The 13,095-nt window shown below is 34.3% G+C and overlaps 1 protein-coding gene across 7 annotated transcripts in view; it reads right to left on the bottom strand.

Annotated features, from left to right (window-relative positions):
• WDR7 (WD repeat domain 7) overlaps positions 1 to 13,095 on the bottom strand; it is a 358,780-nt gene that overhangs the window by 238,278 nt on the left and 107,407 nt on the right. For 6 of the 7 annotated variants that reach the window (XM_041739724.1, XM_041739725.1, XM_041739719.1 and 3 more), the window contains one exon: positions 1,271 to 1,369. The exons of the other annotated variant lie outside the window; for it this stretch is intronic. In XM_041739724.1, the coding sequence (XP_041595658.1) occupies positions 1,271 to 1,369 (99 nt within the window). The remainder of the gene's footprint in view (positions 1 to 1,270; positions 1,370 to 13,095) is intronic. 7 annotated transcript variants of the gene reach the window in all.

Raw genomic sequence — 13,095 nt, 5'->3', positions numbered from 1 at the left:
CAAATGAGAATATATAATTACATAATTAAGGTATGAGCAAACACATTTTAGATTTCAATTTATTTTCAATAGAGGATATATATACTTATATAGAGGATATATATACATATATACTTATACACACACAAATATATATAAATGAAAATTACAACCTAGTAATTTCTTAAAGTGCTTTAACATCTCTTAAAAGTATGAAATGTATTTATGAGCTGAATTTTAATAGGATGATGATTCTCACCATGGGCCAAAGTCAACAGCCTTTTTTTAACTAACAAATTCCTATCTTTCACAGTAGCTTAACAAATTTGTCCCTAATTATAATGTTCAGTCTTAGTATATTAACCTTAGTATCTGTCTATGACAGGGAAACCAAACAAAAAATGAGCTATACTTTCGTGCTCCCACATTTTCTTTCCAAACATGGGTTCTGTACTTTACAGATACTGTACCATTCTTTCTTTTTGAATGGACTGGTAATACTGCTTTTTAGTGAAGAGTCAGAATCAATCTGATTACATTTTAAATTCTGTAAATTTCTTCCTTTTTTATATTATACATACTGGTGAAGACGGAACCCGCAATGAAGACAGTGGATATAATGCAGAGCTCACATTAGGCTTCCAGGCGGAATAATCATATAATGGCTCTTGGGGAAAAAAGATTTGTGGATTCCATTCATATTTTCAGAGTTCCAAAAATACTTTCAACTAGTGTAATTCCATAGGGATAATATGATAGCCTAACTACATCTTAAAAACTGAAAAAATAGATTTTTGCCTCAACCAAAAACAGAAATAGTAAGGAGAATAAACAGGTGAATTCCTCTCAGTCTATAATCACTGGTGCTAATCAACATTCTGAAGACTTTTCAAATGATAATGTAAAGGGACCCCTCAGATCTCCCCCTAATCTCAGAGTAATGATACATATAAAACAGATTCATTAGTTCTGACACCAGAGATCACATGGCAAATATCATTATGAAAACCAACCCACCTTTTAATACCTACTTCACATCAAAGAGTATCCTCTTTGCACTTCTTTAATGACATTCTAGATTACAAGGAACAGTTTATACCAGCTAGGAGTAGAATTCCATTTTCATAACTGGCCCTTATCATTGATATTAGCAAATAAAGTTTAAAAATGGAAAATTTAGGATCTCATATATATCAAAGCAGATAAATGTATAAATTGGATAAAAAGAACATGTCATATCAGAATAAAGCACAGATTGAAAGGGAGTTGTTAGAAAGTTGAGAGAGAATACCTTCATTTACTAAGAAACAGGTATGTAAAGCAGGAGTAGAAGCAGAGTCAGAGCCAGAGTGATCAGCATCAGACCGAGCGGAAATGACAGGAGCAGGAACTTGCAGAGAAAACAGAAGAAATAAAGAGAAGAGAATTGAGGTACAGCAGCTTCTGAAAAAAAGCTCAGTATTAGTGAAGAATGAAAAACAAAGTTGGCAAAATATAGTAAATGGAGAACTGAAAAATGATGTTTTAATCAAAAGGGCATGATCATGATCACTGAGGATTACAGCAGAGAAATGATAAATTTTACTGAACAGCAATCACCGTGTAGTTCAAATTCCTCTTAAAACCAAAATATATTTAATAATCTAATTTATCGATGTACCAATACAGAAAACAGTTCTAAAACAAGGAAGGCTATAAGGAAAGAATGACATATTAAGAATTAGCAAAATGTAATTCAGTTTTTAAAATGTATCATATACTGAAAACTTTATATTGGTCTTCATATTGCCAATTACGTTTTTCTAATAATTTATTTCCTAATCTTATGTGTAAATTATTTTTTAATATCTCAGACCAACATCCACTGAGATCATTTCAATTTTCCATACTTGTTTTATAAAAACACAATTTAAAATCTGTCAACTTATAAAGTATAAAATAAACTTATGTGAGAAGAACCTTAACATAGCTTCTTTCTTAGAAATTTAAAAAAAGTACTTTTATGATACCAGTATTTATATTATAAAATTATTGTGAATGTTCTAATCCTCATAAAATATATGCAACAACTCCACCCCACCCCCAAAAAAGTTACGTTACCAGGAAAATGTTTCAGCTTAAATTATCATATGAAAAGCCAAAAAGACCGTATGGCACACACATTCTACAACTGGAGGTCAATGTTAAGATTTAGAGGTCACCATTTGACACTTCCTTCCTATGGAGAAATTACCATATGTCATGCACAAGCATCTTCAAATTAATCCCTCTCCTTTCTTCTGTCATTGAACAGCAATAGGTTTGGGCTCCTGAACAGATTAAGCATTGTCCACTGAATGATATGTTTGTTTTTCATGCAGTGAAGTTCCTTTGTAACTACAGAACAGCTGCATGAAAACAACTTTTCATAATTTCCACACGAATGCATCATAATGTCAATCAGGCACGTGTGAGGCAGTAAACAGTAGAACTAAAAGAAGTACATGAACAGCAATAAAAAATAGAAAATCCAACTCCATAAACTCTAAGAAGCACATCTTTGCACACATGAAAGTCTCATCTGGGAAATTATAATTGCTTTTATTATCTCAGATCTGTTTTTTGTTCCTTATAAAATTACAATGATTTTATAATATTATGTTTATGAAAGAAACAGAGCTTTTCTTAACTGCACATTTCCTAAGATACAGGAATTCTACTGTAATCTTGGAAAGAAATCTCAAATATTTTTAAGTTCCACTAAATAAATGTATTTTAAAAATCATCTTTAATTACAAATTCAGTTATTATGGCCTATAAAATATTCACTTCCTCGTGCAAAAAAAGTTGGTAAGCCTGGATGGCACAGAGTAAATTTTCAGGTTTTAGCTTTCATGCCAACAAAATTGTTCATAAAGTTCCTCTGGTGGTTTCCAAGAACTGGAACTTTTCTGTAATTTCACTTTAAAAAAAAAAAAAAAAAAGGAGAAATTACTATTATTGAAATTACTGAAAAGGCTGTGGTACCTGTATCTGATTTTACTCTTCGATGAGAGAACAGTAGAGTGAAAGGTGAGGAAATTCAATACAAATGAATAAAAGTTCAGGACTGAGTAATCATTACCCTACAGGTCAAGTAAGTAGTGGGATTAAACTCCATCTTCTGTGAGTCACAAGCACAAAAGAAACTAGAAATGCTACTAAAAGAACTGCTAGAATAAGCGTAATAGGTCTTAATATAATAATGTTCAAAATACGTAAACTTATTTTTAATGAAAGAAATAAACAGTCTCTGTTTTGGAGTCCTGTTTAAATAAGAAAAAAAAACTATTTAGGGATCCTTGGGTGGCTCAGCAGTTTGGTGCCTGCCTTCAACCCAGGGCGTGATCCTGGAGTTCCGGGATCGAGTCCTGAATCAGGCTCCCTACATGGAGCCTGCTTCTCTCTCTGCCTGTCTCTCTCTCTCTCTCTCTCTCTCTCTCTCTCTCTCTGTCCCTCATGAATAAATAAAATCTTAAAAAAAAAAAATTTCACATTTTCCTTTAATAAGTTCTGTGAGAAAAAAAATCAAGACTACTATAAGATCAAGGAATCAGATTTACTATGCTTTAAAAATCTTGGCATCACCACCAAAAAATACTTCATTCAGACTACCTCACAGCTGAGATGGGAGAATCTGGAACTACTTTTTTTTTTTTAAGATTTTATTTATTTATTCATGAGAGAGGCAGAGACACAGGCAGAGGGAGAAGCAGGCTCCATGCAGGGAGCCTGATGTGGGACTCGATCCCAGGTCTCCAGGTCGATCCCGGGTCTCCAGGATCACACCCTGGGCCGAAGGCAGGCGCTAAACCGCTGAGCCCCCCAGGCGTCCCTAGAACTACTTTTATAATTAACTGAGAATATTCAAATTAAACTCTCATTAAGCTTTTAAAACTTTCCACATATAGAGAAATCAGCAAAAGAAATTTAAAAAGTACTACTTCCAAATCAAAAAGCTCAAGACTTAATGACAATAAACCTGAAAGAAGCCACATGTAGCACTGAATATTAAAAAATTTACATCATAAAGCATAAGTGAGCATTTGGTTCTTAAAACAAAAAAGCTGCAATGTCAATTATCAATTGGCTTATCTTATTAAGGATTAGTAAAACATAAGGGCAAAAGTCTCAGCATAGCTTCAAGTGATGACAAACGTGGCACAAGTTCTATTATTTTACCTAGAAAAGTAAACTTTGCAGCTAAGAGTCTTTTCAAGTACTTACTATCACATGAAAAAAACAAAGACAAATGAACCTGTGTGACAACATATACCTGCACATATCTGCTCTGGCCTCCCCCTAAATAGCATATATTTAGCATTCAATGTTACAACATCCATGGTTTTCAGTTTTTTAATAGGTCTCTTTCAGTCTTCATTTGAAATGTGATTCTGAACTCCATTGCTCCCTACTGCCATTTTGACATGAAAAACATATAAAGCACAGAAAGTGAACGTACTTTAGGTAGCAAGTTATTGGTCTAAACTTCATTAGCCTCCTGGTACATGAACACAAACAGCCTTTCCAATACATTTTTCAGAAGGGAATAATGAAAATCTAGAAAACTTTCTGTAAAACCAAATGTAACGCTTAAAGAAGTTTTTCCAAAGCTTAACACTAGTAAATAAATAAAATTATTTAATAATGAATCATTTTATCTGAAGCATTACAGGATAATCACAAAGCTTCAAGAGGGGAAGACAGAGGAGGCATTCCACACTAGGTCTGCCATTCAGTATAGAGATCTTAGAGAGCAACGTCTGCCTTTTTATAAACTTTATGTCTAAACTGTCATGTCTTGGGGAGATGAGCATTCTCGTCATCTTTTAAGTCAACATTAAGCATTAGGATAAATCATTAATCAAACATTCTAAGGAAAAAGGATATCCTTAAAATGCTATGAAGGAAGAGCACAAAATGTCGAAGAGCAATAGGGAAGTAATAAGGTTCCAGGAAATAGAAAGGATAAGGACTTACTCTGAAGCAGAATGAATTAACAGCCCAAGATGGCATTCTGATGGACATACATTAAGGCAAAATACAAAAATGCTAATAATGTTTGAAAAATACAGTAACTATTTACCCTCCAGATCAGAATTGGAATAAGTTGAGATGCAATGAGAATTTTACCTTGGCCTATAACTCTAGCTAGAGTCCAAATATTAAAATTAAAAAATTTTTAAATCTTGTTTCTGTAAAAGGTCTCCTTCATTACTAACATCTAAAATAAATAAATGAGCCAAGTACCATGGGGGAAGAGTTTATTATAGTGAAAGATAAAGTGATAACATACTAACTTGAATTAGACATTTGAAGGCTATTACAATTTTCTATTTCATTTAATTAACAATAAGCACCTACTATGTGCCAGATGCTGGGCTAAGTATATAAAACGTAGTAAAGACCAGACAAAGATGCTGCTTTCAGTTACTGAGTCTGGTAGGAAAAACAAATAATTAATTAAAATATTATAAACTGCACTCCTCTGGATCTATTCCACTAGACATAAACTCCTTGAAGGCAGAGAACTGTTTTGTCAGCCTTATAGACTCAGCACCTACTTACTGACGTATTAACACTAGAAGCATAAAAGAAGGTATCTATAGATTCATTCAACCAAATATTTACTGAGTGTATTCTATAGATCAGCTACTGTTCTAAGAACTTGTGCTAAATCAGTGAATAAAACAGAATAGAACAAATGCTTGCCCTTTGAGCTTCCAAAGACCAAAGTCATAAGCCAATTTTTTAAAAAGGCATAAAAGTTCAAACACAAAATTTTAAGGAGTTTTGAGGTCCATCCATTGACCTGATATATGTACTCCATATTTCTTGCTATAGACCCTGGAAAAGGATGGTGAGAAACTACTGATTAGTTAATTGATTAAACTCTTAATTTAATAATGACTACCTCCTACTTCTAAATCCATTTCTGAAAAATCAAATAGCAAATACTGTAACATAACCTTATATATTTAAATTGCTGAGACTGGTTTCCAAACCTACCACTGAGTAAAGATGCATAACATAGATATAGGGTCAAGAGAACACTAGAAACATAGACCAAAGGCTTATGCCATAACATTACTGAATTGATCAAGAAAAGTATGGTATCTCAGAATGTAAAAAAGCCTACAGCTATGGGCGGATTTAGGGCTGTATAACCATGAACAAAAACTCAGTTTAATATTTCTGATCTCTTTCTCAAGTGAGATGTTTTATAAAGTACACAATCATGTATTTAATAAGTAAAAACTGTCTATCAAAAAGTACATGACTGTCATAAATGTTAATTATTGGCAAACACTGCGTTAACAAGTCCACTGCTAGACAAAATTAAGCTCTTGTGAAGAAATTATTTTCCAATGAAATACCCTGATAATGTGTATGAGAAATTATGTTATCTGAACTATCTATATTATCTTTATTCTTAGACCCAAATGTCTATGAAAGGTCCAATCCCCAGCTAAAGTCTTTACTCCATATAGATTATTTTGCAGCTGAACAAGTATTAGCCAACATATTAGTGACAGTTTATCGAAAAGGAGCATATTCATGTTTGCAGTCCAGCTTGAAAAACGGATTGTGAGTCAATGTGCACTGCAGTGGGAGTCAGGAAAAGAAAGCATAAGAGGAAAATGTTTACAAGGAAACCAATATAAGAGAAGTCAGAGCAGAGGACAAAAATATAATATCCTAACCACTGAAGTGTAATCAGAGAACTCAGAGCTTTTGTCCATTCTCTTACCCATTTCTTACCCTAAACCAGTTGTTTATGTTCATGAGTTATCTGCTAGATATAAGTAAACTACTCAAGAAAGTATACATCAGACTAATCTTTCTAATGTCCTAACTAGAGTTGTTTAGAGGGGAAAAAAAGGCTTAACAAATAATTGTTAAAGAGGTAATTATTCCATATTTTCAATATTCAAATACAAAGTGGGTTTCATGATGCCATCCTATAGTATTTTACCACGTAACTCTCACTACAGACTGCTAACTTCTACTTACTTTAAAAGATAAGCAGCTGTGCTATTTCAAATGAAAATTCCTAACTCTACTGCCTTAAATAAATGCACTGGAAAAGACTCAATCCTCAGTGCCTTCTTCACTGCTCTCAAAACATGATGTTTTAGGAGAGGAGCAATGTTAAAGCATTCTAACTGTAACATCCTCAGACTTGACCAGGTGAGTAAATTCAATATCATAATGGTGGTGAAGTACACAGTGCATTATGGCAATGTCACCAATTACAGTGGATCACTTCTATCTGCTAAGATTACAGAGGGAGAAAAATGTAATCCGAGAAGAAACATCAACTATACAGAATGATAATGAAGATGGTAATGATGATGACAACAAATAATATCTCTAACAGTAACTGATCTTTTTTTTTTAAGATTTTATTTTATTTATTCATGAGAGACACAGAAAGAGAGAGAAAGAGAGAGGTAGAGACACAGGCAGAGGGAGAAGCAGGCTCCACGCAGGGAGCCCAATGCGGCACTCGATCCCAGGACCCTGGGATCACGCCCTGAGCTGAAGGCAGATGCTCAACCGCTGAGCCACCCAGGCATCCCAGGACCTGATCTTAAATGAAACTATCAACTAACTAAATGGAGGAGAGTATGCCCTGCCATTGATTTTGTATTATATAAGCTGGAAGGTATTTTCAGCAGATTTAGGACATATATACATCTTATTGTAGAAAAAGCACAGATCTAGAGTTAAAAGGTGCTGTTGTAGCCTAATCATACCACCACAACTAACCATATTTTAAACAAGTCTCTTACTCTTGTGAGGCTGTTTGTTTCTCTCTTTAGTAATGGCTCTAAAAATATTGAAACTCTATACAACATAAAGAATTTTTAATTTATGAAGTAATAGTATATTTAGAACATTTTTTAAAAGTAAAGAGAGAGGAACTTCCACTTCTGGCCAAGATGGAGTAATACGAAACAGATTCATAATCCCATCTAAAACAACTCCCCCACCACCACCTAAGCACATAAAACAATGGTTTCAAGCCACTGGACATCAAATGATGCTGAACTGAGAGTCAGGAGTTGGCACACAAACAGCAATATGATTGCCCCAGTTTATTGTTTGGTGGGAGTTTCTAGACCAAAATACAGCAAGGGGGATTAAGGAAGAGCCCCCACAGTTTCCCTGAGTTGAGAAGACAGAGCTGAGAGTTTTAGGAAGCAGAGCAGAAAGAATCCATAGGACAGAAAAAAGATCAAAGTTCTTCAGACATTCCCCTTGAATATTCAGAGCACTGATCAGTTCAGGTGTGTGAGGAAAGTATTAAGGGCCAGAGACCATGTTGCCCCCACTAGCCAGACTGGAAAATTCATAATTCATGGGACACTAGACAGAGTACTCAGGAAGGTCTGGCTCAGTAATGGGAAATTAGCCTTAGACAGAGCATGACTCCAAACTCACCAAACAAATCATAGAAGCAAGACCAGAAAAAGAAAAAGAAAAAGATTTACAATAATATAAAAATCTTCAGATCTTTAGTACCCAACCAGGTAAAATTCAAATATCTGCCATTTAACAATGATCACCAGCCATGCAAAAAAAGTAGGAAAGCACAGTCCATAATGAAGGGGAAGAAATCAACTAAAAATCAACCCCAAACTGACAGATGTCAAAATTATCAAATAAGGGTATTAAAACAGTTTGTTTTTTTTTTAAAGATTTTAGTTATTTATTCATGAGAGACACAGAGAGAGAGAGAGAAAGGCAGAGACATAGGCAGAGAGAGAAGCAGGTTCCATGCAGGGAGCCCAATGTGGGACTTGATCCCGAGACTCCAGGACCATGCCTTGGGCCAAAGGCAGGCACTAAACCGCTGAGCCATCCAGGGATCCCCCAAAACAGCTTTTATAACTGTAACTCATATATTGAAAAAAGTTACATAGAGACAATGAGGAAATAAAAAAGACCCAAATCAAAACTGTAGACATGTAAATCATTATGTGTGAGATGAAAAATATACTGGTTGGGCTTAATAGCAGATTGGTTATTTCCAGGAAAAGATGAATGAACTTGAAGACATGGCAACATAAACTACCTAATGAAAACACAGAGAGGGAAAAAAATTCCAAAAATAAAGCACCAGTGTTCTATGAAACAACTTCAAGTGGCAAATATGTATAATTTGAGTTCACTAAAGAGAGAAGAGAGGAAAAGAGAATATTGGGAGACTGAGAGATTCAAACCTAACCATGTCAACAACCACATTAAATGTAAATGGTTTAAATACTACAGTAAAAAAGCAGGCCATATTACCTATAAGAAACACACTTAAAATATAAAGACCCAAAATGGGTAAAAAGAAGACAGGAAAATATATATCATGCTAATAACAATAACCAAAAATGCTGAAATGGCTATATTATTATAAACAGATTTTTTTTTCTTTTTTTTTTTCTTTTTTTTTTTTAATTTTTTATTTATTTATGATAGTCACAGAGAGAGAGAGAGAGGCAGAGACACAGGCGGAGGGAGAAGCAGGCTCCATGCACCGGGAGCCTGATGTGGGATTCGATCCCGGGTCTCCAGGATCGCGCCCTGGGCCAAAGGCAGGCGCCAAACCGCTGCGCCACCCAGGGATCCCAGATTTTTTTTTTCTAAAAAATATTTATTTATTCATGAGAGACACAGAGAGAGAGAGAGAGGCAGACACAGGCAGAGGGAGAACCAGGCTCCCCATAAAAAGCCTGATGTGAGACTTGATCCCAGGACCCTGGGACTATGACCCAAACCAAAGGCAGATTCTCAACCACTGAGCTACCTAGATGCCCCAACAAAGTAGACTTTCAAAGCAAAAGATATTATCAAATATAAGAAGTCATTTCATATGACAAAAATTTTAAAAAATCAGTAAGAAATAACAATTCTAAAGGTTTATGTACCTAGTAGGAGAATTTTATAACACATGAAGCAAAAACTAATAAAAAGGGCAGCCTCCGTGGCCCAGTGGTTTAGTGCTGCCTTCATCCTAGGGCATGATCCTGGAGACCTGGGATCGAGTCCCACATCAGGCTTCCTGCATGGAGCCTTCTTGTGTCTCTGCCTCTCTCTTTCTCTGTGTCTCTCATGAATAAATAAAATCTTTAATAAAAAAAAACTAATAAAAATGCAGGGAGGAATAATTACATCCACAATCATTGCCAGACTACTCAGGAGAAAAGAAAAATCACAAACTAAATAACAGAAATGAGAGAAGGGATACCATTTCAAATCCTACAGACATGATATTAAAAGAAAAGAGAATATTAAACTTTTTGCCAATAACTTTGACACAAACTTCCAAAATTCACCCAAGATGTAATAAAAAAACAGCTAAATAACCCTGTATCTATTAAAACATCTAAATTTGTAGTTAAAACCCTTCCCATAAAGAAAATTCCACACCCATATACTTTCACTAGTGAATTAGATCAATAAGGAATAATATCAATTCTACACAAACCTTTCCAGAAAATATTTTTAAAAAAACAAAAAACAAAAACAGGATAACATCCTAACTCCTGTGAGACCAGCACTATTCTGTTACCAAAACTGAACAAATAACATTAACAGATATGAAAACTGTAGACCAAAATCCTTCATAAACAAAACAAACTCTTAACAAATTTTAGCAAATTACATTCAACAATCTATAAGAAGAATAAATTCAACATGACAAAGTGTGGTCTACTCTAGGATCTCAAGATTGTTTTAAAATTCAAAAGTTCATGTATTTTGTCTTAAGAAAATAAAGGAGAAAAATCATCAACTAATTTCAACAGATGCAGAAAAATTATCTGACAATATCTAACATCCATTCATAGTAAAAAAAAAAAAATCTCAGCAAACTAGGAATACAGGGTAACTCTCTTAACATCCATCTTCTAAGAAAAACCTACAGCTAACATCATACTTAATAAAGACTGGATGCTTTATCCCATGGATTGAGAATGAAGCAAGGATGTCTGCTCTAACTTCTTCAATTCAACATTATTCTCTAACTCCTTACCTGTGCAATAAGGTAAGAAAAATAAAATGGAAACTGACTGAAAAGAAGAAAAACTGTCTTTATTCACAGATAACATATTTTGGACATATACTTCAAAGGAAGAAGGGCTAAAAACTGGCAAGCAACCATCCATCTTAGAGAGTTAAAAATAAATAGCTTATTAACTCCAAAAAAACACAGGAGGAGACTTCAGTGAAATAGGAAAAAATATGCACTAGAAAGGATAGAAAGCCACAAAGGATTCATTAAAATAACTAATAATATTCATAAGCCCCTGATGAGACTGATCAAGAAAATATAAAGAGAAGACACAAATGATTAACATAAGGAATAAAAATGGTGGTACCACTACAGATATTAAAGAAATTTAAAAGATAATATATTTTCAAATGACAAATTTAAAAGAATAAAATTGCTAAATATGTACTATGTAGTGAAATTGACACAAGAAGAAACAGAAAAACTGAAGTGTCACATGACAGTGAAAGAGATTAAACCTATAATTTAAAAACTTTCTACAAAGAAACCTCTAGATCTAAATCCAGCAAATTCCACTGCACATTTATGGAAGAAATAATGCCAATCTTATAAAAATTCTACCTGAAACAGAAAAAGAGAAAAGATTCCTTAATCTTAACACTTTATACATTAGAAGGAAAACTAGGGCACTTGGGTGGTTCAGTTAGGCATCTAACTCTTGATCTCAGCTCAGGTCTTGATCTCAGGGTTATAAGCTCAAGCCCTGCACTGGGTTCCATGTCAGACATGGAGCCAAAGGAAAAAAAAAAAAAGGAACAGGAAGAGTAAGAAGAGAAAACTTTTTCCTGAATAAAAAATATTAAACCAAATTCAACAACATATAAGGTGATAATACATCACAACAGAGTAAAAGGAAAAATTACATTATCATCTTGATGCAGAAAAAGCATGCTAAAACTCAACAGACTTTGATAAACATTTAGCAAAGGAATAATGGAGAGTTAATTTCTTAAAATTCAGAGAAAGACAATTATCTTATGATCTCAGTCATCTATGGAATTTCAAAAGCAGAACAGAGGATGATAGGGGAAGACAGGGAAAAAATAAAAAGACAAAATCTGAGAGAGAGACAAACCAAAGAGGCTTTTTTTTTTAAATTTTTATTTATTTATGATAGTCACAGAGAGAGAGAGAGAGAGAGGCAGAGACATAGGCAGAGGGAGAAGCAGGTTCCATGCACCGGGAGCCCGACGTGGGATTCGATCCCGGGTCTCCAGGATAGCGCCCTGGGCCAAAGGCAGGCGCTAAACCGCTGCGCCACCCAGGGATCCCCCAAAGAGGCTTTTAATCATAGGAAACAAACCAAGGGTCATTGGAGGGGAGGGGGGTGGGGGAATGAGGGGATAGGGTAACTGGGTGATGGACATCAAGGAAGCCACATGATTTAATGAGCACTGAGTATTATATAAGATTGATAAATCACTGACCTCTACTTCTGAAACCAATAATACATTATATGTTAATTAACTGGATTTAAATAAAATTTAAAAATTACCTGCAAAAAGCATACAGGAAAATATAATAATTATGAAAGCTTTCCCTTTCCAAAGGGAAAATGTTGGGAATATAAAAAGTATCCTACATGACTGTCCATATAGTCAAAGTAATCCACAAATAAAGTATTACAAATAATGGGTGAATTTTAGCATGACTGCTAAAGGTCACCATACAAAAATCATCTGCATTTCTTTGCCAGAGGCACAGAAAACAAAATATTCAATACCAGTTACAAGAATATTTTTTAAATCTCTAAGAAAAAAATCTAAATAAAAAGTATATAAGGCATCTTAACAGAAAACTATAAAGGAGTTACAACAGCTAAATAAGATCTAAATAAAGGAGTATACCAAGTTGAATACATTGAATATATTGAATGAATGAATGCCACAAAGATATTAATTCTCCCCAAACTCACCTATAAATTCAATAAAATTGCAGTTGAAATCACAATAGGTTCTTCTAACAATTGAGAAACTGGTTCTAAACTGATGATTGAGAAATTCAAAGAAACAAGAATAGCCATGACA

The sequence above is a fragment of the Vulpes lagopus genome, chromosome 24 (genome assembly GCF_018345385.1).
Source record: "Vulpes lagopus strain Blue_001 chromosome 24, ASM1834538v1, whole genome shotgun sequence".
NCBI lineage: Eukaryota > Metazoa > Chordata > Mammalia > Carnivora > Canidae > Vulpes > Vulpes lagopus.
The sequence above is the reverse complement of the archived record's forward strand: the minus strand, read 5'-3'. Positions and strand labels throughout refer to the sequence as shown.